Source organism: Gadus macrocephalus, chromosome 13 (genome assembly GCF_031168955.1).
Source record: "Gadus macrocephalus chromosome 13, ASM3116895v1".
In the NCBI taxonomy this organism is placed as follows: Eukaryota; Metazoa; Chordata; class Actinopteri; order Gadiformes; family Gadidae; genus Gadus; species Gadus macrocephalus.
This window is the reverse complement of record NC_082394.1, coordinates 21,710,906-21,737,991: the sequence shown is the minus strand read 5'-3', so window position 1 is coordinate 21,737,991 and position 27,086 is coordinate 21,710,906. Positions and strand designations below refer to the sequence as shown.

Here is a 27,086-nt window from a genome sequence, read left to right as displayed (position 1 = left end):
TGATAACGAGTTGGAATGTTCGTTTGGGAGCATAAAAAGCGCGTATTGACGCATTCTTAAGTTGGCTGTTTTTAGCAGATTCTACCAAAACGCTATACGATGAACGATGGGGGCATTTGTTATGGTAAAAACGAAATCGCTATTTTAAACACTTAAAAGGCTAGAAGTAGCCCGACACTTCTTTGGTAGTATATAAGGGTCTTAACATATAAAACGAGGCATTGATAACTTTTTAAGTGTACAGATTGTTTATTAAAAAGGACATTTTATACACACAATACCATCAGTAGTTCACCCGTCTACGCCATCTTGTTTTTAAGACTCGATAAGTAGATTGGCGAACACAGAGCTTGCGTGTTGTTGACGGATGTCACAAACTCTGTGTTCGTCAAAAGAGTCTTAAAAACAAGATAGAATCGGCTAAAAACAGCCAACTGAAGAATGCGTCTATGTACGCTTTTTTGCTCCAAAACGAACGTTCCAACTCGATATCATGCCAAACGTATTCCAAATCTATTTTACACCGGATTTGTCCTTTAACACACATTAAGATTAATGGAAGAGCTGTGCTGCTGTCTATGCTGCTCTGGGACTGGATTTATGGAAGTATATATGGAATAGATTTAGGATAACTATAAATCAATTTAATGCTGATTCAACACACACAAGAATCAGACACACACAGACACAAACGAATGGCCAACATGCAAGGTAACAACAAGCTTGCTACTGATGCTCATCAATACAAGGTCTTTGACATCCGTACAATATGGATCCATTCAGATGCATGATCAACAGTTTTCCGTTGCTGGCTGAGAGAGAGGCAACTCGTCTGTAGGTCTATGGGTTTTATCCGATCAATATTGCTTTTTATAGGTGAGGTAGCATTGGGTTAGAAATATGGAAAATATATCCTTCTTCTTTGTTAGTTGCTGGTTTGACTGTGCAAATGTATCAAATACACGTATGAAATATCAAATCAAGCACACTCCCCCTCTTTGTAACAGAGGTCTGGAGAATACATGAAGAGCCGGCCTTCATGCGGTATGATGGCTGACGTATTATAATAACATATGATATATTTTGGATGTATTTGCTAATATCATACTTTAAAGACGATTGTGCACACTCAGACCAATTAGTAGAAAGGGTAAAACAAGAGTATTGACATTCCTTTTTATCATTAAGGTTACAATGACATGACTTTTTCTTTGTTCTACGTGGCTTGCTTCTAGCCCAACACAATTGGGCTAGAAGCACTATCAACACACTACTGAAATTATGTGTTTTATCCTCCCGCCTTTATCTACTGTTCATTTCCTTTTGTAGGCACGGCGTGGGCTGTGTAGATTTTGGATTAATAAACAGTCCATAACTGGGTCGGAGTTGAGCTGATCTGTGAACTTTGATCCCAATCAAGGAAGCTATAATCTAATAGGGTTTTCTAGCCTGCATGCGGTGGCCACGGTAACAGTAACCAAGGACAGAGGAGGAAGGCCATTGGCCAATGAGGAAGAACTCTTCCTTCACATATGGTCATTTAACCTGTAGATGAATGTGTAAGACACTTCATCTTGTACATGACAGACTCCTTAGCGGCGCATACACGCCTGTATGTAATTACGGTGTACCTGATTTGGAATACATGATATTTGATCAGAACTGAATCCATAATCAGACAGTTACAATGATTGGATTATATTGGTGGCGGGGTTGTATAGGTAGCTTCTTTCCAGTATGTCCCCACATTGTTTGAGATTAAGTGGTAACGTGTGTCTCAATAGGACCAGCTGTGATCCCATTAGCTTATACTTATCTGAGGGCCAGGTAGAAAGATAGAGATGTAGGAAAAATAATTACCATGGGAAACACATGCGTGTTGAAATGAGGACATGTTACATATTATGACCACCATTTATTCATACCCACATGTTCTTTTTATGTACAGCCATGATTGTCCTATCAAATAAAGAAAGAATCCTTAAAATCCATAGAAAATGAGCCAAATGTGAATGAAGTTTTTATTCGAATTTGATGAATAATTCATTGTACATTGAATAGTGAGAAGGTCACGTGACTAATCTGTTGACTCTGTTGTCAGGCGTGGATAATGTGGACAAGGGCTCACAACTTGGCCCATGTTAAATCACTCGAATGACGTGCATGATGAACGAGATGCAGGCCTTCTCAAGTCATACTCTCCCTGTAGCAGGTGTCTGCTAGGATCCAGGCTGGGGAAGGAACATACATAAAGAGCATACAGTCTTCAGTGACTATCCTTGACTGAAATCCAACCCGGGCTCTAAACAGTAAACACAAACTTGTCTAATGCCTGCAGTCAGGTCGTCCAGTAGTTCTCCTCCCAGGAGCCAGGCCAGACTCCTTGACTCTGGGCTTGTCTTACTGCAAGAGGGAGCACAACCATAACCCTTCATATCCTGGGTGATGTTGGGCTCCTCTCTCCTAGCTGTGTCTGCCACTCAACCCCCAAGCCCCCCAAACAGTGGTTATTTACAGGGATGGACCTGAACTGGCCTCCATGCTCTTCTTTGAGAGAACTACAGAATATAGTATTTTATCGGTTTATTGGCAAAGATAGATGTGTTATTTGAGTTGCTAGCTGAGGCGAGGGGGAGTTTCGGTTCTTGATTTGTGGATAGATTATTTTGCAAGGACAACCACAACAAAGCTGAGAGTGAAAACTAAACACACACGATGTGAAACTTATACTCTCCGCCGGGGTCCGAGATGAGTACCTGCGGCCCCCAGCCAATGACAGATAGCTGCTCACTATCTGGCAGTTACAAACAGGGCAACACATTACTACTAAAAAATGATTTATGGACAAATCAATTGATTTTGTCCGTAAATGTTTGCAAATGTCAGGTTAAAAGACAAACCTCAAGAAGTTACTTTTTCCCTTTTCCTATTTGCTGAGAACCCATGCTATCATTTTAGTCAAAGAAAATTGGAAGAAATTCAGGAAAATACATTTTAGCAGCGTGGCCAAAGCCATGCTAGGTTTCTCTGCCAGATAGTGGTGGAAACACTTTACGATACAGTTAACCCTGAACAAGGATCACTAGGCTGTTAGACAAATTGATTTAATTGAACATGGGCTCTGAACCTTAAGGCGGACAGGAGCGGTTGCTGAGCAATTAGTAATATCAGGGTTATGCTGCTACTTATTTGCACTGACTTAAATTATTATGGTACCTAACATAAATTTGTGTTTAAATCACTGGATCCATTCAGATGCATGATCTGAATCACAAACGACTTTGTTATTTACAGATCAATATTGTAAATAAGAAACTGTTCTTAATGTTTTATCTGGAAAAATAAAGGTTAAATAAAATAAATAATACATTTAATTGCACAGTACTTTGTATAATCTTTTACTAAAAGAGTTTTTAAGTACACAGCACTGTATAATGTTGCCATGTTTCGTAAGTCCCTTATTAGATTCAAAGTGAACTTTGTTTATTTAAAGCTAGGGTAGGAAATTTATCTTAGATGCACTTTTGTCATATTTGTTTGAATTCTCTTGAAATCCCAACAATAAATAAAATGCTCTGGCGAAAATAAGGAAGGTGTGTGTGTGTGTGTGTGTGTGTGTGTGTGTGTGTGTGTGTGTGTGTGTGTGTGTGTGTGTGTCTGTGTCTGTGTGTGTGTGTGTGTGTGTGTGTGTGTGTGTGTGTGCGCGTTTCCCAACTACCATGGCATTGTGTGTATTTCAATGTATTGGGTCAATAAACATGGTAACACAGGCCACACATCATTAAGGAAAGCCAACGTGCATTACACAGAATAGTAGTCAGCCTGGAGAAAACAGGCTGTTAAAGCACATACAGGAGTAGAAAGATAGGCTCCATGAAGTGGCACCAATATTTAAAATGCTTTCAATGGACGTTTGATCAGAAAAATGAAAGTAATTTGATCATCTATTGTTGTTTTATCCTTTATCTTGGTAAATCAAGTTTACATCCAAACCTTCCCCTTCCTCAGATCAGCAAGCAGCATCTGCAGACGGTGAAGGAGCGATTCCAGGCCTTCCTCAGCGGAGACACGCAGATCGTTGCAGACGAGGCCTTCATCAACGCGGTCCAGAGCTACTACGATGTGAGTGGTACACAGAACAACACAGGGTTATACAGAGATGGCTGTTTTAATAATAATTAGGGCAGGGCAAGTTAACGCGTTAGTTATTTGTTAACGCAATCTTATATTAACGCGATTAATACAAATTGACGCATCGACGCACGTTCTCTTTTTGCTTTAGGGGGGATTTTCAAAGGTTTTACCTACAGAATGTCAACATTCATATCAGAAATCTTTTTTTTTTACTTTACATTCAATTACACTTGCAGTAAATGACTGCCTGATTACAATTGGAGTAAGTGGAAGCCTGTTTACAATTCCCAAATTTGTGGTGTTCCCTAAGTTTCATACTCATACTCTGATAATGTGTCATTACATTTTATAATCTCATTTAATTTAAATTGGAGTCGATTTAAAATATAATTTTAAAAGTGCAATTAATAGTGAGTTAACTCACTTTAAAACTTTAAATCTTTGACCAGCCCTAATAGTAATACAAAACAGTCAGCTTTATTCATCCCATGTCCATGGTCAGGTTTATTCAGTCAGTATTCATCTGGGAACCTTGTCGGCATCTTCGCTTCATGTTTCTTATACTCATTTAATAATTAGAATAAATACTTGAGTATTAATTACTAACCGACTTTGACAAGCACATGTCCTAGTGACTTTCCATCAGCACTATCATATTCTGCTCCTGGTTATTTATCTTGAAAGTATTTTGATTGTAAGACACCCACATATTGATTGCATTTCTTACATTAATGACTGATCCTGTATTGACCGTGCTGGACATTTTAAGAATGTATTGTCTTCCTGATTCTATTGCACAAACTATAGACACATTATATAATTTGATGTCCAGATAGATTCTGGGTGTCTGTCCTAGTCGGGTTGTCCTGCAGTAAACCCGGTCCCCGGAGATCAGCGTAGCGAACCCGTTCAGACAATGGTGAAGCGTACTGAGTTTATTAATGTACAGCCGTTCATTCCTTATTTTGTACATTAGTCCTTTCCTTTCTGGAACACCCTTGTTCCCAATTCTAGCCAGGTGCTTAACACATACGGGGAAATCCTTACAATTGCGGGGCTATATTGATCTCTGACCGTCACTTGTTATCGTCTGCTCCGCGCAAAGTCGCAGACTTCCGGTCCGGCAGTACCAAAATAAAAACATGTAATTGTAAAGTAGAAATAACAAATAAAAGCATACAGGCAGCGATAATCTGTTATTAAAACACCTTTTTAAGTGTTAATTACAATCAGCGTTGAATACTGTATCTATTTTAAGCCTGTGGAGGAGACCCATCGGGAACCTCACAAAATTGCCTCTTGTTATCATGCTGCTAGAGCATGAAACAAAGTCACTGCTGAAGGATAACTGTTGTGCTATTCAGTCAAACCCAACTAAAACATCTTTGATCTGTGAGCAGTCATTGTTTAATTGAATGTACTTTAATTGTTGTGTATCTATACTATGAACTGTGTTTTTATTGATGCATTATTCTTATCATTGTAAGATATTGTCCTTTGGGGGTGGCTCAGTGGGTAGAGCGCATACCATAAAGGCTTAGTCCTGACCCCAAACTTACTGCGGGTTAGATTCCTGTCTGTGGTCCTTTGTTGCATGTCCTTCGCTCTGTCTCCCATACCTTCCTGTCTAAATCAATCTATCACAAAGCATAAAAAATGCAAAAGAAAATCTTAAAAAAATGTACCTTGTCCGTCCCCTGTACCAGCGTTCATTACACTGTCTGTCCCCTATGTCACATCAAGGTGATTAAAGGTTTGTCTCTCTGCGGCCGGTCTCTCTCTAGGTGTTCCTGAAGAGTGACCGCGTGTCCCGCATGGTGCAGAGCGGTGGCTGCTCTGCCAGCGACTCCCGGGAGGTGTTCAAGAAGCACATTGAGAAGCGTGTGCGCAGCCTGCCCGAGATTGACGGGCTGAGCAAGGAGACGGTGCTGAGCTCCTGGATGGCCAAGTTCGACACCATCCACCGCGGGGAGGAGGACCCCCGCAAGCAGCAGCAGCGGCTGACGTCTAGTGCCGCCTCAGAGCTCATCCTGAGCAAGGACCAACTCTACGAGATGTTCCAGCAGATCTTGGGCATCAAGAAGTTTGAGCACCAGCTCCTCTACAACGCCTGCCAGGTGGGTGTGCTTGTGTGTTGCAGTCCAACCGGTTTCTGATTGTTCAGTGTTTCGCCCTTGGACGGCGTCGCAGCACTGGAGCAAAGGCCCGCCTGCGATGCGTGCAGGCAAAGATAATATGTTCACAAATGTTTTGTGGCACTCTCAAAGCGCTCCCTACCAGGTTTATGTGTGTCTGCTGACACCATTAGAGCCCTGGAGGCGTTTGTATTGAGACCTGTTTCATAATTCTGTGTTTGGCAACATGTAAAACCACTTAAAACTTGGTACCTCCACAAAATGGTGTTTCCATTGGGTCCCCTTTCAAACCACTGCTGCCAGACAGCAGCACCAACCTCCCATCCCCCAAACCCACTCACAACCTCTTCATCACCAAAGCCTTCACTGCACCTTCTCTTTTAACTCATCTTAAATTCAAACATTTGTTTGGAAAAAACTGCTTATAGTGTGTGACTCCTACCCAGTGGGTGATTTTTTCTCCACTGGGTGTTAAACAGTGGCTAGCTAGCTGTCAGTTGTACTTCCAATTATTCATTCTTAAAGAGCCAGTCAATCCATCCTCTTTGAGTTTGACGTCCCGACGTCCGATAGTACACTGCATGAAAAACTGGAAAAAAAAACTGGTAAACACCTGCATACTACACTTTATACCTGCAGTTCAAGTCCATTTCCTGCCTGTGAGGTTGGCGTTTGCCCTGGGGGCGAAGGGGTGGAGGGTCATTCACACCCCAGCTAGGTGGGAATAGCGACTGAATAGCGTCTGAACAGCAGTCCGACACACCTGGCTACAATGTACCTCACTCAGCATTGGACTAAACCCGAGCTTCAAACTTCTGCTAACAAATATATCCACATTTAACAGTTTGTTGGGCACCTTTTCTTACAGTGACTTTGGAATTGTGGGCCCATCTATTCCTCTTCATCTCCTCCACACTTCCAGAGGACCCAGCCTCTGCTTCATGGAGCACTTCACTCCCCTAAATTGCTGATTCCCACCGGCGGCAAACTGATTCATTTATTGAGACAGCCCACTCATTACTCATCGCATTAGTGGCTGGATCAGGTGCCCGTCCACGCAGTGTTTCTGGGTGTGAAGTAGAATTTCTGAGGGGTGGATCAAGAGGCCGTCCATGCAATGTTTCTGGGTGTGAAGTGGACTTCCTGAGGAGTAGATCAGGAGGCCGTCCATGTGGTGTTTCTGGGTTGTGTAGTGGACGATCTGAGGGGTGGAACAGCATGCCGTCCATGCTGTGTTTCTGGTGTTATGTTGGTGTTATGGCACATAACACGTCAGACTCTCGTCTCTGGTATTTCCACAACAAAACTCGTAGTGGGGCTTGAGAAGGAATTGGGGGTAAGGAACTTTGGCTTGACTCCCTGAAGTACATGAACCACGACATGGAGGAGAAAGTAATTGTTCCCACCGAATGTCTCCCGCATGAGCCCCGCTTTTCGCCTCAGAGGGACCACCATCTCGGTACTGCCCGCTGCCATCTGGAGGAGGCGTTGGTGCCTTACCGCTGCCTGCTGCCGGGGCGATGGTCCCTCAGCAGCGAGGCTCCGGCGGGATACAACCGCGGTCAACAATTCCTTTTTCCTCCATGTCGTGGTTCAGTCTACTTCAGATTGATGCGGACGTGGAAGAACCAGAGACGTCGGAGAACCCGACACAGTCATTTGTGATTCATAATATCTTCTGGAGGCGCACACAGCTTTTGGCCGTGATAATATGTATTAGGCTTTATGATATATATATCTATGTATTATATGATACAATTTAGATATAGAGCTCCTACACTGTAACGCAAGTGTTGTAGGCTACACTCCTTTGTGATTTGGATAACCGTTCTGCTGTTGGTGTTGTGGCACATAACACGTCAGACTCTCGTCTCTGGTATTTCCACAACGAAACTCGTAGTGGGGGTTATCTCAGCCATGGTTGAGAAGGAATTGTGGGAAAGGAACTTTGGCTTTGACTCCCTGAAGTACATGAACCAGGACATGGAGGAGAAAGGGATTGTTGCCTGTGAATGTCTCCCGCTTGAGCCCCGCTACCCGCTGCCGAGGAACCACCGCCTTGGCGCTGCCCGCTGCAGGAGGCGGTGGTGCCTAAGCGCTGCCTGCTGTGGAGGCGGTGGTACCACGGCAGCGAGGCTCCGGCGTGAGGCAACCGCGGTCAACAATCCCTTTCTCTTCCATGTCATGGTGCAGGCTACTTCAGATTGATGTGGACGTGGAAGAACCAGAGACGTCAGAGAACCCGACGCAGTCGTTTGTGATTCATAATATCTTCTGGAGGCGCACACAGCTTTTGGCCATGATAATATATATTATTTGATATAGATATCTATGTATAATATGCTATTATTTAGATATAAAGCTCCAGGGGCCGTATTCACAAAGCATTTTATCTTACCGCTAGGAGTGCTCCTAACTCGCGCTAAAACATTTTACGTAGGAGTTTTTTCTTAAAAGTTATTCACAAAGCCGCTGAGACCTACTCTTACTAAGGATAAATCACAAAGAGTGAACTAAGATTGACGCGCCGTTGCTATGGATTACGTCAATTCTCATGCACGAGTTTAGAAGCAGTCAGTTCGGTGATTGGTTGTTCAGACGAGCCCACTGAATCACCGAAAAACAAGGAAATAGCCTAGGCTAGAAATGAATTCCTATTAAGTAGTTATAGTGCAGTTAGCAGAATACACGCATGATGACAATTTTGTGCAGACCACGATAATGACGTTGTAGCCTGCACGTTCAAGAGAGAGAAAGCAAACAATAAAAATACGTACAATTTAAAAGAAAATAAATGTTATGAACTACACAAGTGTTGACTGATTTGTGCCAAGGTGTTTACCTAAAATGTGTTTTCAAAGTGATCCCTAAATGCCGGTCCACTCGGTTCCACACGGCCAAATTCATTGTCATGTTGATCGCCATCATCATCATCATCATCACCATCGTCTGGCTGTGGAATGTTCCTCCGCTTGCAGAGGTTGTGTAGAATGGCACATACAGTAATGACTGTGCTTATTTCGCCGTGGAGGACATGAACCGACGTTTCATCTGCCCAATTCCTCTCTCCACAACATTTCGTGTATGTTTGTGTGCTCTAGCATATATGGAAGAAATCAGTAAACAATAATAAATATGGATTCAACAAATAAAAGGCGTCAAAGAGCCAATACGATGTGTTTTACACGTAGGACTAAGCGTAATATGCGTAATCACTTACATGTTATACTTTAACTGTGCTCCCGGTTGTGGATTGAGGTAGGGTGTCTAGAGCCACGTCTTGCATGGATAGTCACTGTCTCCCAGCAAGTGACACCCAACTGGTACATCTCAAAAAGCTGCCTCAGACCGCTCTCCATTAAAATGCGCGAATCATGGGTAGCTGAAGATCCAGGCCACTTTGCAACAACATCCAGTAGGCTATGTTAAAATTTGCATCAAAAACAACCTGCGTGTTGATGGAATGCACTTTCGTCCTATTGACGAACACGTCCTCGTCTTTTGATGGCGCAATTATTTTTATGTGCGTCCCGTCAATAGCACCGACCACACCGGGCGTATACCTGCAATTGCCATGAAGTTGGCTTTGATCCTGTGTAATTGTTGAATGTCCAAAGGAAAGTTTATGGCACGGCTGACTGATGGTTGCGATATTTTTAAATCGTCGGCATTGCAAAGTTGCATTTCCCCTGTTGCTAAATAACGTAGTGTGGCCAAACATTTTATTTCGGGACTAATCTGATTATTCCTGTTAGTCTGGGATGTTATTGCATTGCGATTAACTCCACAACAAGTTTAATACCCTAACATTTCGTCTCGCAGGCATTTACGATTCTTTGTGAATAGGTCTTACTGAGTTAGGAGTCCTCTTGAGGACTTTTAAGCTCTCCTAGACTTAGGTGCTACTTTTAGGCCTAAAATACTTTGTGAATTGCTCTTAGTGAAAAAAGTTAGGAGTCCTAAATTTAAGAGTGACACGCCCATTATTTTTAGGAGTTACTCCTAAATTCGCCAGTTAGGACCTACTTTTAGCCCTAAAATCCTTTGTGAATACGGCCCCAGGACTCCTGCCGGAGCACCAAGAGTTTTCTAGAATATTTACAGAACACGGCCAAAGGCTGTGTGCGCTTCACCATTGCGATACATCCACTGTAAACAGAGCGCATGGTACCGTGGCAGCAAGCTGCTCAGGGCCACACCCCCACCCTCCTCCTTGACCTGCCTCTCTCCTCCTCATTTGCATCAAAGCTACAGACACTGAAACGGCGCATTTGGGGAAAGCTCAATGTGCGACTGGCATTCCTGAATTTCAGGAATGTCTTCAAATATTGTGTTTGGGGCCCACTAATATCTATATTAATTAAAGCATCCATGAAGTAGCATGCCATGGAACCTTTCACCTGTATTAGTCAGTTGAATCTGTATTTTATCCAGTCATTTTGAAATATATATTTTTATGTCTGTTTAACCTGTATTTTATAAAGTTATTAGGTGGGATAACAGCATTTTTGACTGTAGTATCCATTGGGAACATTTAGAAACGTGAGGCGTTTTTTGGATAATTGCATGTAGCTAGGCTGTTGTTTAGGGCAGGGTACTTTGTGATTCGCCTGTTGTGTAGAAATGTTGCCCAAACGATGGCTCTGTAGGGAGGAGTGCTGCTAGCCGACGGCTTGGCTTGGAAGCCCGTCTCTTGGGCAGATATACACCGGTAGACCACCGGAGCTGAGACGGTTTCAAACGACATTCAAGTTAAAGTCAATTCATTTTTATTTGTGTGGCGCTTAATCACAGGTCAAATTCAAAGGTCATATATTTATTTAAGGCCATATATTTATGACAACCCCCTGACCCTGGTCCTCCAGACAGCGCGGGGAATCAGGATGGTTTAGGGGGCAAAACAATTCTAAAATCATTTAGTTGTGAAATGTAAATCTAAATAAAACATGTCCATGTCCATGGTGATGGGGTTTTGTGTCTGGTTAGTGACAAAAGATTACACACCCTAACTAATAATGTAATGTGATTTGAACAATCAGTATTCAACAACACCTTAGTGGTTACAGTTTGTTATAACACATTTGAAGGTGTATTTGTGCTATAGGTTAGCCAGCTAGTCCTCTCTATGCGTACCAGAGCAGCTTCAGCACCGTTAGCAATCAGATTCTCCAGACACCGGCTGCCCACCACCCTGCAGCCCCCAAAGGAGTCAGGAATATAGAGTGTCTGTCTGCTGATGAATGGCCCCGGGCTGTAATGATGGCTCCGGCCACAAGAGAAATCCAATTGCGGGGCTGAGCGCAGCGGATGTGAGTCCTGGCGGGGAGGAAGAAGGAGAAGAGTGGGTGTTATTTCTTCTTTATCAGATGGGTGGTGGCCATCATGGCAGCCGCTTAGTTTTCAGAGCTGAAAGCCTCTAATTGGTTGGAGGAAGAGCAGCGAGCCAGGTGTGATGCTGCTCGCTGTGTTTGGACCTAGCGTATTTACTGGGTTTTAATAAGCAAACCCAGCGCCACCTGATTAAATATCCCTAGAGAGATACAGAGCCGCAGAGGCCTTTCAGTCTTTTATTAAACTCTGGTCCCCTGATCTCCTCAGCCTCCTCAGCCTGGGTGCTTCATCAGCTGCTCTGGTGGTCATACCTTGAAAGCTCCTCAATGCTTTGAAGCTCACTGCCAATATTAGGATGTATGTGTGTTTGTGTGTGAGTGTGTGTCACTGTCGTAGAATGTCCTTTTGTGGCACACTGTGTTTGCTTTAGGTGCACACGTTTGAATCTCTTTAAGACAGACAGACAGACACACACCCACACACACACACAAAAACACACACACACACACACACACACACAAACACACACACAAACACACACACACACACACACACACACACACACACACACACACACACACACACACACACACACACACACAGTGTGGAACCTCCCCTTGCCCTTTATCTCCTCATATGCAGTCTCCATGGTGACGGTACACACAAGCTGCGCTCTGTCCCTGTCCTCCAGACAGTCAGTTCCCCCCGAGCTTGCATCAAGGGCAAGTGATTTCTGTTCTTTGTAATCACATATGAAAGGGCTGTGGCCTTTGAAACATCGACAGGAGATGGGCTATTTTTTTTTTTTAAGAAAGGGGAGGAGCGCAGTGCAAAGCAGAGGGGGGGCGAGAGGAGGGAGGGGGAACAGAGAGGAGGAAGGGGGAGGAGAGAAAGGAGAGATGCTGAGGAAGGGAGTGTCTGGAGAGATTGCTGGGGAGATTGTGATGTCGATGGGTTGAGGACAAAAGGGTAGGGAGCAGATGTAAGAGAATAGTCTATAATCCATAGCATGTTATGATCTATAACCTGTGATACATAACATGTGGGATAGTAGTGTAGAGCTACAGCCAGGGACCTGAGATAGCTCCACAGGCACACGGTCAGAGAGGAGCCATGACTCTGAGTTTGAGGATTGCAAATTATGGAGCTTTAGTCTGAGTCCTGCTGCCAGTGAGCGGGGTACTACTGCCGTCACGTACTACATCACACCTCCTCCCCCCCTTCTTCCTGCCACCACGTACTACATCAAAGCTCCCTCCCTCCTGTCACCCGATACTACATGACACTAAAGAAGTATGCCACTCTGACCCCTCCGGCCTTCGAAGATCTCCGTCAGGATGTCGGATACGCAATGCAATACCCTGCCCAATCGATCTTATGTGCTGACTACTAACCATGTAATAGTGTCGAAAATAAACTTCCAAAGCTTTTCAATTCTTATTTGGTGTTTTATTGGTCCTAAATGTGCAAAGTAAAAAAGGTGCAAAGTAAACAAAGTGCAAGGAAAAGTGATTCAGGGCTGTGATGGGAGGACCAATCAAAGCCCTTGCCATCTCCGTCCGTCTCTGTTGCGTCGACGGATAACTAAAATATATTGGATGCGCACGTAGAGCTACGGAGAGGGTCTCCAACAGGTTCTCCAACAACGGACCGGGCTCTCCGTGTCTACGTACAGCACTTTACGGAGTAGTATTGACCAGCCTTAAGTAGGGCTGGGCTATTAATCGAATTTCGATGTCGATTTCGATTTTAGCGTCGAACGATCACAAAACTAATATCATCGATTTTTTAGATCAGCTGGATACATATCTGTACATTATTTTAGATTCAATTTTTTTTCTTTTGGACCATTTTCTGTATTTTTTTTTTTAAGTTCTCAGTTCCAAAGTCTTTTTTGGGAGAGACATGCCGAATAAATACACAATGTTTTCAAACTCAAAAATAATCGTTTGAATAATCGTGATATCAATATTGACCAAAATAATCGTGATTACGTTTTTTCCCATAATCGTGCAGCCCTAGCCTTAAAGGGACACTGTGTAAAAATGACTCCCATCTAGTGGTACAATTGTATATTGCATTCAAACTAATAGTGCTCGCTTGTCCAAAAACTACGGTGGGCAGTATGTGCCAAGAAGCTGTGACATGACACCTACTAGGCTACCTCATCGAGTCATTCGAGTGATGATGAGGTTCGTATCCTAATCAACGCATTGTAATCCGTTGATTTCAACAATGTAACAGTATTCTAAATACCAACAATTTACATTGTAACGTACGGAATCAAATCAAAATCAAATCAAATCAAATTTATTGTCATTTTGTTGATTGAACAACAAAACGAGAAGGCGTTTCTCACGGATCAAGATCAACATACATTTCAAACAAACAAACAAACAAACAAACGTCCCAATGATGAATAAATAAATAAATAATAAATAAATAATAAATAAAGTCCAGTGAGAAGATCTGGGACGCTGGTGCATTGAGCATCCTGACAGCTTGAGGTAGGAAGCTGTTCCGCAGCCTGGTGGTGGAGCATCTTAAGCTGCGATAGCGTTTCTTGGAGGGTAGGAGCTGAAAGAAGCTGTTCAGTTTGTTTACGTCCACCCCGTCTCTGCTGCTTCCTCCTCCGGGCAGTTCCGGGCACGGTGTCACAGTGTCCGTTAGTATCCTGTGTTTGCGTAGTATGTCCAGATGCCAGCGAATGCCAGTGATGTTACTCGCTCTCAATGTCCTAATGTTTAATATTGTTTCCCTGTTATAAACTACGTTCGTAGGAAGTCTCACACTCAAACATTCAATCTCAATCTCACAGATCTCAAGAGGGGCCGCTGCGACTGTACGCGCCGCCAGTTAGTCGCCCTGGCAAAGAGTTTACTTCCTCGTCTCCTATCCTGTTCCTAATTCTTCCTCTCGATCTTCTTTTCCTCCGTATTGTCTTCTTTATCAGAGTTGTTGGTATGAAATCCAGTTGTTCGGGTGATAAATCAACTGTCTGGCAAGCGAGTTGAAGCTCCAGAAGGTCCGCTCTAGCGTAAGTGCGTCTTGGTGGATTTGGATACGTGTGACCCCAGCAGAGAATAAACCTCCATAACTTGATGAAGAATGGCTTTTGAATTCCTCCAACGCATTTGACAGTATCCATAAGTCATAAGAATATTGTCATGATTTAAACTCGACAAAAATATGAAAAAGTAAATTAAATATGTAATAAAGTAGCCTGCTGTATGTAGCCTGCGGTATTGCGTTCGCTTTACCGCACCGTTGTAACGAAAAGAGAGCTGAGCCGCAAGGCAAAGCTCTCGATCTACCGGTCGATCTTCGTTCCTATCCTCACCTATGGTCATGAGGGCTGGGTGATGACCGAAAGGACGAGATCGCGGGTACAAGCGGCCGAGATGAGTTTTCTCAGAAGGGTGGCTGGCGTCTCCCTTAGGGATAGGGTGAGAAGCTCAGCCATCCGTGAGGAACTCGGATTAGAGCCGCTGCTCCTTTACTTAGAAAGGAGTCAGCTGAGGTGGTTCGGGCATCTGGTAAGGATGCCCACTGGGCGCCTTCCTTGGGAGGTATTTCAGGCACGTCCAGTGGGGAGGAGACCTCGGGGAAGACCCAGGACTAGGTGGAGAGATTATATCTCAACACTGGCCTGGGAACGCCTCGGGATCCCCCCGTCAGAGCTGGTCAATGTGGCCCGGGAAAGGGAAGTCTGGGGCCCCCTGCTTGAGCTGCTCCCCCCGCGACCCGACCCCGGATAAGCGGATGACGATGAGGATGAGGAGGAAAGTAGCCTTTCAATGACGAGTCGCTCAAACATAGGAGCGCCCATCTCGTTGCCATGGAAAACCATGTTATACATAATAATAATAATAATAATAATACATTTCATTTAGAGGCGCCTTTCAAGACACCCAAGGTCACCTAATACATGCTTACACATCGTCGTTTTTTATTGGCGTCGATGATTCCTTCTCCTGTGGCGTGGCATAACTATGGTCTTTCAAACAAATGCGGTGCATGTTCAAATTTGCCGGTAAAACTCGTCTCGCTATACTAAGCTCTGTTCCACCGTTACGCTGGCTCAGAGTGAAAACGCGTTTGCAATTCCTGTACGACGTAGTGCTTTTTGACCCTCTCGGCAGCTCATAGACCGGAAGAAAATGGAAGCCTCCATGAAGCTTACCCGTCCTATGTAACCATATTGATATTAATATTAATTATTCTTCGCTCAGGAGGATAAGTGAGATTTTTGGCAGAGATCATTTTACACCAATGAGGACTTATTTATGAATGAATATGTTGATTTGAGGTAATAAATTACTCAAAATATTACATAGTGTCCCTTTAAGTCTGCGATGACATTGTCTGAAGCTATTTAACACACCTGTATTGGCTCTTTGTTTATTTCTATAGTGCAGATACGGAGCAGATCAGAGGTCCTACCATTTTGTGTCACGTACCAAGCACTACATCAAAAACAAACATAGCTATATAGACTTGTACCATGTACAGTTAGTGAATAGGTTCATGGAACTATTCCTCAGTACAGAGTGAACTGGCGGACTCAAAGGGGCTTACTTATTGGGTATACCGAGACATTTGTGTCAGGCTGTCAACATTGCGCAATCAGAATGCATACATGCAGATTAAAGTTTGACCTAACCGGCGCCTTTTGATAACCCTAACCCTAACCCTAAATATTAATCTGGTAGAGCTGTGTGTTTGTGTGTGTGTTGTTCTGTGTGCACGTGTGTGTGTGTGTGTGTGTGTGTGTGTGTGTGTGTGTGTGTGTGTGTGTGTGCATGCATGTGTGAGAGTATGCATGCTTGTGTGCATGCTTGTGTGTGTGTGTGTGTGTGTGCGATCGTGTGCATGCTTGTGTGTGAGGGCGTGTGTGCCTGCGTGCATGTGTCTGTGAGCGTGTGTGATTGAGTGCACATAACAAAAAGGCAAGACGTGGAGGATGTTGGGAGAGCTGTCGCCATGACAACAGGCTGAGACACGCCGTTGTTTACTGAAGCGGAGCGGCACTATGCTGGTGCTCCTGGATGGGAGAATGCCTCTTGGAAGTATTGACCTACGAGCATCACCTGTACTTAACACAGAGACATCAGCCTCCATCCCTAACCCTAACCCTAAGACCGAGACATCAGCCTCCATCCCTAACCCTAAGACCGAGACATCAGCCTCCATCCCTAACCCTAAGCCTAACCCTAACACCGAGACATCGGCCTCCATCCCTAACCCTAACACTAACCCTAACAACAAGACATTAGCCTCCATCCCTTTACCCTAACCCTCACCCAGACCTCAGGAGCACCTCTGTCCAGGCATACACCCACCAAACTTCCACCATCGGGTGGAGGTTTGGTGGAGAAACCAGATGAGATGCAACCAACTGCCACTCAGTTGGTTGCATCTCATCTGGTTTCTGCCGAATCCAATCAGTAGGAAGGGAGGATTTCTACAGGGACTATGGGGCAGTTGCCTTGTGTGAGGAGATTTGACCTTGTGGCATTGCTTACTACTGTAAATAATAAAATAGGTTATCTTCAACAGCAAATTCATTACCATAAAATAAAAATAAATCATATTTTTTTTCAAATTGCGATCAAGATGACGAAACACACAATCCTACCTTAATTAATTGGATTTGAGTCTTTGATAACTGAATGAGGCGTCATTATGTCTCAAACGCCCCTCCTCATACACAAGGTGAAGAGTTCTGTTCCTGCCTGCCCTGTGTGTGCTGCCTGCCCTGTTTGCTGCCTGCCCTGTATGGTCCTGCTGCCTGCCCAGTTTGTTGCCTGCCCTGTGCTCACAGATAACATAACATCAGGGGTTCTAGCTACGCAAGTCTCTCTCATCTCTTTAATAAAGGTGATTACGTCACCCTGGCATACCAACTACGCACTTATTGTATGTCGTACGCCCTGGCACTTAATGTATGCACTTATTGTATGTCGTACGTAGGGATGGGAATTAATAAGAATTTCACGATTCCGATTCTGCTTATCGATCCGATTCCTTATCGATTCTCTTATCGATTCTCATTGGGTGAGAAAATAAGTACATGTGTTTGTTTGTATTAAATCTCTTTCATATCTGATCAGAAGTGCGTCTAGTATTAGGAAATTGTACATTTTCAAATCAATTGGTCTAGACAAAAAAATATATGTTAGGCTTTTTAAGCCCAAATGGCATCATTATATGCCATAAAACTAAAAACACAGACTGAAAACAGTCAAGTAAGAGCTTGTGCCTTTTGGAATACTAACAGTGCTCATTTGCATTCAACTTGGAACAAAATTCAACTGACATAAACAAAATAAAGTATTGATTAGACAGATTTATTAGATGGGTCTACCTAATAAACCGTTGGAACACACAAGACCAGAAACCATAGCAACGCCGGTAAACAAACCCCGAGAAGCCCAATCCCTATGAGAGCTCCCCGGGCTACGGCCATCCGGAGGCGCACAGAGCTGTTGGCCGTGATATAATAATAATAATAATAATACATTTAATTTAGAGGCGCCTTTCAAGACACCCAAGGTCACCTTACAGAGCATATAGTCATCATTCAAAACTATGTAAAACAGACTAGGAATAAAAGGAAAACAGAGGTTAAACATGAAGAATAATAATAATTAATAACACTCAAAGACGCCTAAAGTGAAGGGGGGACCTCACTAACCACCACCAATATGTAGCACCCACTTGGGTGATGCACGGCAGCCAATCGGTGCCAGAACGCTCACTACACACCAGCTTGAGGTGGAGAGTTAGGGATGAGGTGGAGAGTGAGGGAAAAGAACATATTTAAACACTATCGACCATATTTAAACACTGTCGATCACATTTAAACACTATCGACCACATTTAAACACTATCGACCATATTTCAACACTATGGACCACATGTAAACCCTATCGACCACATGTAAACACTATCGCCCACATTTAAACACTATCACCCACATTTAAACACTATGGACATATATGATATTATATTTAAGCAATAGATCACGCCAGGCTGTGGTATGTGCTCATTATACCACTGTTAAGGGGCGTTGTCCGGCCCCGACGCGCAGCGGAGGGCCGGCGACCCCGCGGTAATAGACATTGCCATTGATTGTATTATGCGTTACGTGTTTAGTTTGCGTGTGTTTAAACAGAGCACACACGCGCGCCCGCATTCATTCATTCTTTTTAACACTCACTCGCGGTAAAACAATGTTTTTCACGATCAAATACTCATCAATCCTAAAAGTTATGGGCATGTAGGCCTACACGATGCCTCTGTCAAGAAAATATGTGTTTGCTGTACAGGTACAGGGCCGGCGCTGGCCGTTTCGGAGCCCTAGGCGACTCGAAATCAACTTGCGCCCTGGACAGGTTTTGCGGGGGGGGGGGGGGGTGCTACGGGGGCGCTACGCTGACGGTTTCGGGCCGCCCTGACAATTGCTCCCGCGCCCCCTCGCTTCTCTGTTCGCGTCGTATATTTTAATTGATATTTTTTTTAATTAAGGGCGCCACCAGAGGACGCCCCCAACGCATTTGTCGCCCTAGGTGGTCGCCTAGCTCGCCTATGCCGATCGCCGGCCCTGGCTAGGTAGATGGGAGAAGCAAAGTGTATGCGCGAGGTGCACAAGCAATCCGTATGCATCGCATGCGCATGTATGCATGCGCCCTTAAAATAGCATCTGAACAACGCGCCACTGACTTTAAACCAGGTATTTCCTGGTCAGTAGCGCAATGGTATTCAGAAACGGCAAAATACCGTTTGCGCCAGAACACGCCATGATCAATCCCTAATTTACCGGCGAGTGGCGGTGGTGGGAAAAGAACGCTCTGCGCCAGTTGTAAACTAGCAACGACACATGCGCCAGTGACTAAGTCACTTGCGCCGGATGCAAGATAGGGCCCCATGTGTCCATGTTTATATCACCATTTTAGGTACGTATACAAATGACTTTTCCGAGGCAATGGCCACACCGAGCATTATGCTATCAGTTAAAATGATGGATGTAAACAGGCTCCAATTTGCCTCTTCCCATTTGAATGAGGGGCATAATGATGAAAACAGATGATATAGATGCACAGTTGTGGGCAGACTGAATGGTGATGATTGTGCTGGCTGTATTGACACATTCCTGGAGGCACAGAGCCGGCTGCAGCCTTGAAGATAATGATTCTGGTCGTTCGGGTTGGCTGGGTTAAAATATATCAAACATTGATGGTGGTAAAAAAGACAAGTGTTTGTGCTGGCTAGTGTCAGCGTATCCATTTCCAGTTATCGAATGAATAATATATATAAAGGTAATTAAAAAGAGCCTTTTATGTGGGGACATCTAGTTCATATGTTCAGTTTTTACTGTACATTGAACATGTAAATACATGCATAGCTTTAGATCTATGAGTAAGCACGTTGACCAATCTGTGCACACATTCTCTAATTAGGCTGCAAGTGCAAATGTCCATGTGCATTTTTTGTGTGAAACTTTGAAGCAACACAATTATAGATACCATATTATTTCATTTCAATTCACAATCCCTATTGCAGCCTTCTATGTGCGCTCAATTTATCAGCAGCGTGACATTCGTTTGTGTTCGTTTGTGCGTGCAATTGGGTACTTGTGTATGTTTGTGTGTGTGCGTGTAATTTTTGGCATTCTGTGAAGGGAGCCAACGGAAGCTAGGCATCCTGCTAGATGTCCTGCTAGGTGTCCTGCTGTCCTGCTAGATGTCCTGCTTGCTGTCCTGTTATCCGTCCTGCTAGGTGTCCTGCAAGGCGTCCTGCTGTCCTGCTAGTTGTCCTGCTAGGTGTCAATACCTGCTAGGTGTCCTGCTAGGTGTCCTGCTGTCCCGCTAGTTGTCCTGTCAGCTGTCCTGTCAGCCGTCCTGCTAGCTGTCCTGCTAGCTGTCCTGTTATCCGTCCTGCTAGGTGTCCTGCTAGGCGTCCTGCTGTCCTGCTAGTTGTCCTGCTAGGTGTCCTGCTAGGTGGCCTGCTGTCCTGCTAGTTGTCCTGTCAGCCGTCCTGTCAGCCGTCCTGCTAGCTGTCCTGCTAGCTGTCCTGCTAGCTGTCCTGCTAGCTGTCCTGTCAGCCTTCCTGCTATCCCTCCTGCTAGCCACTAAATTCTGGGGGTGATGTTCAGGCGAGATGTTAATAAAGGTAGTGGGGGAGAATTGTCATGGGGGGCAGAAACAGGGGCGAGCGGACTGAAGAACAGAGAGAGACGGAGAGAGAGAAAAATGTCATTACTCAATGTGCTTTGGCTGGTGATGTCCTTTGGTGTGACTTTGGTGGCCTGCTTATCTCTCTCCCAAGCTCTGTCTCCTTTCTATATCGGAGACCATCGATCTCTTCTGCAATTACCTGAACAGCCCAACTAGAACCAAGATTATAGATGAATTATCGAAAGTAGGGGTGTTACGATTCACTCAGCTCACGATTCGATACGATACACGATATTGGGTTCATGATTTGATATTATAAAAATATTTTGAACAAAACTTGAATGAAGAAAATGTTTGACTGAAGAAATATCGTTGTTTATTTTAAAGACAAAAAATATTTAAAACAATGCAATTTGCCCTATATTTCCATTTCTTATGAAATTGTAAACAAAATGTGTTTTAGTAACATGTATAGGCTAATCATCTTGTCATAAATGGCATAAAAAAATAATTATCTAAAGCCGACAGTACAAGCTCATCTTTCCTTGCCTCGGCCCACCTTTTTTTGCTTTTCAATTGCCGGAATCTGGTACCTGGTACCTGGTACTTGTGGTGTGTTCCTTAATCCTCGGAAGCCTTTTTGTCTTCATCTCTCGAATTCTGAGAGTAGACCGAGAGCAGTGATGACGCTCTCAACAAAAATGGCTGCGCCCGTGAAGAGATTAATTTTTTTGTTTGTATTTGTACCACGTTGGCACGAAATATCTTCACATCCCTAAAAGAAAGAGTTATGGTCTGATCCTGGGAGACACTGAGCGAGGTGTGTTGATATTGCTGGTCAATCTATAATCAATATAAGCTTTGCACCTGTATTACTGTAAGCAACAATATGAGTGATCTGTCCTTGATGTCCTCATGCAAATGTTGTAGCTTCACTTTGGAATGATATACAGAGAGAGTCTTTAAAAAAAGACATTTAAACTGACATTTCTTTGGACTGAATGCTGGCATTTCCTTAATGCTGTCAGTGTTTTCTGTGTGGAAATGCTTTGGGACAGACACACACGCACACATGTCCACACACGTACACACACCGATGTACACAACCCCCCCCGCCCCACACACACACACACTGTGGCAACCCGGCACGGTGAGCGAACCACCTCCTCCCTAACAGGACACCATTTCGCGGGAAAACCGAACAGGCATGTTTTATTCCAAACTCAAACATAAAGTCTCTCGCTGAAGAAACACAAAGAATGTAAAAACCTGGGAGGAATTAACGGTCTCATCCTTCGTGGGTGGAATCCCCGTCACCCACAAGGACGTCTCTCCGTACAGGAGCAACATGGCTGGGAGAGCCCCGAATGAGTGGAGAAGCAGGCTATTTAAGCCCTGCTTCTCAACCTGTTCCTCAGGTGCTCTGCATCTCCTTAATTGGCCCGGGCCAGGTTGCCACACATGCGGCGGTCCGGCGCGCAGCATGTCTGCTTCTGCTGCCGGCGTGCCTCGTCTCCCGCCGCGTCGTCTCTGGCCGCGTCGTCCCTGGCCGTGTCGTCCCTGGCCGCGTCGTCCATGGCCGCGTCGTCTATTGCCGTGTCGTCTCTGGCTGCATCGTCTCTGGCTGCGTCGTCTCCGGCTGCGTCATGGTCTGGTTTGGGGTTGCTTGAGGTTGGCGTTCCCTCCCAAAGTGGTCCGTAGCTCGGTCGAGTTGCCTGCATTCTCCACCATATGTGGCAACCTGGCACGGTGAGCGAACCACCTCCTCCCAAACAGGACACCATTTCGCGGGAAAAACCAAAAAGGCATGTTTTATTCCAAACTCAAACATAAAGTCTCTCGCTGAAGAATTACAACAGAACGTAAAAACCTGGGAGGAATCACCGGCCCCATCCTTCTCGGGTGGAATCCCCGTCACCCACGAGGACCGGTCTCTCCGTACAGGAGCAACATGGCTGGGAGAGCCCCGAATGAGTGGAGATGCTTCTCCACCTGTTCCTCAGGTGCTCTGCATCTCCTTAATTGGCCCGGGCCGGGTTGCCACAACACACACACACAGATATACAAAAACATATACACAAACCCGTACTTTTTGTGACACATTGAATACCAGCCGCATCAGCAGCAGCGAAAATTGCCTTATCGACTCTGGAGAAAACATTTCTAAAGTTTTATTAAATTTGCTTATTTGCTTCATGGACCTAGACTTAGAGCTAGACTTAGTCCTGGTCATGGATCTTTGGCATGGACCATGTGTAAGGCTTCATGCACCGAATGACTGGTAGATCGGTCTGCATGGTTCTCCCCCTGATGGCCAGGACTTCCGCATGCTATCCTCCATATCATTCATTTACACCACCCTTCTACTCAGAGCCTCATATTCTTCCAAAGGAAACCCTCTGGCACCTCAGAGTCTCATTTCCCCTCCTACCAGAGACTCCTGGGACCCTCTTGCACCTCAGTCTCATTACCCCTTGTATCAGAGACTCCTAAGACCTTCTGAATTCTGAACTATTCTCCTTACCTCTCATATCGTAGTTTCTTAAGGCCTACTGAACCAGTTTGTTCTATTCTGCAGCAAAATGGATGAATGAACATGCAAATAAATGGGTGCATCATGTCTTTGCTCACTGTGAACTTTCAGTATTTCATTCCTTACTGAATAGGATTTCTTCAACGTGTCTTTGTACTGAAAAGCTGTTCCCAGGTCAAAGGGAATTCTCTGCCAGATTCTGCCACTGAAGCCATTTAATGTTTCCCAATGGTGGTTGCAAATCAGCCATATGGGAGCAATGGGAACTGTGATGAGATGGCGGCCTTCTGTTTCTAGGCAATTAGGAGTACAATGATCACAATTGTCAAGGATAAAAATGCAAAAATACTTTTGCCAGGATTTTATTGTGTGTTGTATGTGTGTGTGTGTGTGTGTGTGTGTGTGTGTGTGTGTGTGTGTGTGTGTGTGTGTGTGAGTGTGAGAGTGTAGCTGGGTGTGTATCTGTGTGTGTGTGGATCTGTGTGTGGATCTGTGTCTTTGTTTGTATCTGTGTGTTTGTGTATGTTTGTCTTTGTGTGTATCTGTGTGTGTGTTTGCATTTGTGTGTATCTGTGTGTAGCTGTGTGTTTTTGTGTGTTATTTGTGTATGTTTGTTTGTGTGTGTAGCTGTGTGTTTGTGTGTATCTGTGTGTGTGTTTCTGTATGTTTGTGTGTCATTAAAACAGAGTCGTAACAGGAAGAGGAACTGTGCCTCTGCAGATGGCAAGACGTTCACCAATCACTGGTTACACGCAGACAAACACACATGCTCCCTCTCTCTCTTTCTCTCTCTCGCTCTCGATCTCGCTGTCTCGTTCTCGCTCTCTTTCACGCTCTTTCTCTCACACACGCACGCACGCACGCACGCACGCACGCACGCACGCACGCACGCACGCACGCACGCACGCACGCACACACACACACACACACACACACACACACACACACACACACACACACACACACACACACACACACACACACACACACACTCTCATCCCTCATGCCTCATACTAGTGCTAATACATTGACAGCACAACAGGATCTCTGGTGTTTCGGTGCATGGTGTTTCTGTGTGTGGTAATCATCAGTGGGGACATATCGATCCACAAGCCTGGGGGGCAGTAGCTGATGAGACCCACATGCTATCAGATCCAAGGTCTGGGTGAGCCAGGCAGGCCCTCAATGCTTGAGAAGAGGGTATTCACAGAGCTGGGCGGCTGTTGGCTGTGATTGGCCACTGCTGGCACGTTGCCATGGAAAGAGGACATGCCAAAGGGGTCATGACCATTTATTAGTGGTTAGCGCAGATGCAAGAGTGAAACAGGTGAGAGAGGATGAGTTTCAGTTGATTATTTCTCAAGGACCAGCACTGTGTTTCTACAGCGGCTGTGCCTGTGCCAAGCAGCGCCTTCTTGTGTTAAGAGCTCACTTCTGGACCCCTTTGATCAGGGTTCAGAATGTGGTGCTCTCTAAGCTGGGCCGGTCGGAGGGACATGAAAAGAGTTCAACAATAGAGCTGCTGTTGCAAACAGCAAAGAGTTGATCTCATTTTGTGCACTTCAATGAAACATGACAAGATAGCAGAGATTTCAGGGTGTACGGTCCTTTCTGCTGCCTCCTCAGCTGGGGCCAGGGAGGGATGGATCAGGGTCCCTTCATCTGATCAATTCATCAGGATGCATTTGAGTAATGGATCCTGTGTTCTTGTGATTCCCTACTCTCATCTCTGTGTGTTTCTGATGCTCTGTGCGTGTGTCAGGTGTTGTGTGTGTGTGTGTGTGTGTGTGTGTGTGTGTGTGATGCTGTGTGTTGCTGTGTATAGTGATTCTATTTGTGTGTGAGTCTCTCTGTGTGTGTGTGTGTGATGCTCTGTGTGTTGGCGTGTCTCTGTGTGTTTATGATGCTCTGTCTGTGTGTGATGTTCTGTGTGTTTGTGATGCTCTGTGTCTTTGATGCTCTGGGTGTGTTTGTCTGATGCTCTGTGTGTTTGTGATGCTCTTTGTGTTTGTGATGCTGTGTATGTGTGCGTGTGTGTGTGTGTGATGCTGTGTGTGTGTGTGTGTTTGTGATGCTCTGTGTGTCTGTGATGCTCTGTGTGTGTGTGATGCTCTGTATGTGTGTGTGTGATGCTCTGTATGTGTGTCTGAAGCTCTGTGTGTGTGATGCTCGGTGTGTGTGAGGCTCTGTGTTTGTGTGATACTCTGTGTGTTGGTGTGTCTGTGTATTTATGATGCTCTGATTGTGTGTGATGCTCTGTGTGTGGGTGTGATGCTTTGTGTGTCTGTGATGCTGTGTGTGTGTGTGTGTGTGATGCGCTCAATGTGTCTCAGCTGTGTGTCTGTGATGCTATGTGTGTGTCTGATACTCTATGTGTGTGTGTGTCTGTGATGCTCTGTGTATGTCAGTCCTCTCAGCTGTGTCTCTGTGTGTCTCTGCAGCTGGACAACCCTGATGAGCAGGCCGCCCAGATACGGAGGGAGCTGGACGGACGCCTGCAGATGGCCGATCAGATTGCCAGGGTATAGAGCTCCCTGATGTGTCAATATAAATCTCTATTTGTATTGTGTCTTGTCTAATGTTCAGCTAGTTGTCAAGGCTGATTTCAAATGAGTCCATTGTCAATATTCCCAACATCACTATCAAAGCTTTCGGTCCAATGATCTTCTGGGTATAAATGTATACAGTATTATGCCTCAGGTTGGTCAGACCCACTGGCTATAGCTGGCTGGAGACGGGAACCGATGTGTTACATGTGACCTGATTTACCAGTCAGTCCCAATGTAGTCTAAGAAACATGCTATACCGTCATTAATGTCCCCCGCGTGAGGAACGAGGTGCCTCTGTCCTAACAATGACGTGGAGCACATCCTCCACAGTCATACTGCTCAGATAACTTAACGTTAACTCTTAACCTTAACCTTAACCTTCATCTGAATCCTAACCACAGCACGTAGGGAAGGTTCAGATTAGGATTAAAACCAGAACAACCCCCCCCACCCACCCACCCTCCCCTCTTGCCCTCCTCCCCTCCCAACGTTTCTCCACGAGGAATGTGCTTTCGTGCACCTGTGGCGGAACTATGAAACACTGTGTGTTTGGTGGGCAAAACGGAGTCCCTGAACCAGTCAGGGAAGAGAGATCAACAGTCTAAAGTCAACATTTTCAAAGGCAGGCATAGCCAACCGTCACAAATATCCTCACACTGATTTCTCTTACTCCGAACGGACGGATGGCTGTGGCATTTCTAACAAATTACCTCCAACTATAACCTTTAAAAGCTACATACAGCAACTTTAAATTGTTGGACGTCAGTTTTAAGGTGAAGTGACCTCAAATAAGACCCATCAGACAAGCCTTAAGTCATACCTGTGATCATACTGGCTATCTTAATTTTAAGCTATGACCTTTAGTTTTACAGACTAAGTAACCGAACCCCATTTATAAATCAATCAATCAACCTCATTAGTTGACATTTGGTGCGTTTCGATTCTGCCGTAGACGGTAACATCATTTTGGAAGTACCTGCCCTTACAGGCCGGTACAGGCCACTGTAGCTTCTCCCACGTTGTCGGACAGGGAGTGCCGTTTAACAGCCTGTTTGCGGTCAAAATGTACTAACAGTGTGAGGTCAGACTAATAATAATAATAATAATACATTGGTTTTATATAGCGCTTTTCTCTGTACCCAAAGACGCTTTACAAAAAAAACAACACAAAACAAAAAGGATACAAATGAACAGTACAGTACATGCATGCATACATACAAATACT

General features: G+C 44.7%; 1 protein-coding gene across 11 annotated transcripts in view; it reads left to right on the top strand.

Annotated features, from left to right (window-relative positions):
• cadpsa (Ca2+-dependent activator protein for secretion a) overlaps positions 1-27,086 on the top strand; it is a 206,725-nt gene that overhangs the window by 51,648 nt on the left and 127,991 nt on the right. For all 11 annotated transcript variants that reach the window (XM_060069143.1, XM_060069141.1, XM_060069140.1 and 8 more), the window contains 3 exons: positions 4,009-4,122; positions 5,919-6,251; positions 25,754-25,834. In XM_060069143.1, the coding sequence (XP_059925126.1) occupies positions 4,009-4,122; positions 5,919-6,251; positions 25,754-25,834 (528 nt within the window). The remainder of the gene's footprint in view (positions 1-4,008; positions 4,123-5,918; positions 6,252-25,753; positions 25,835-27,086) is intronic.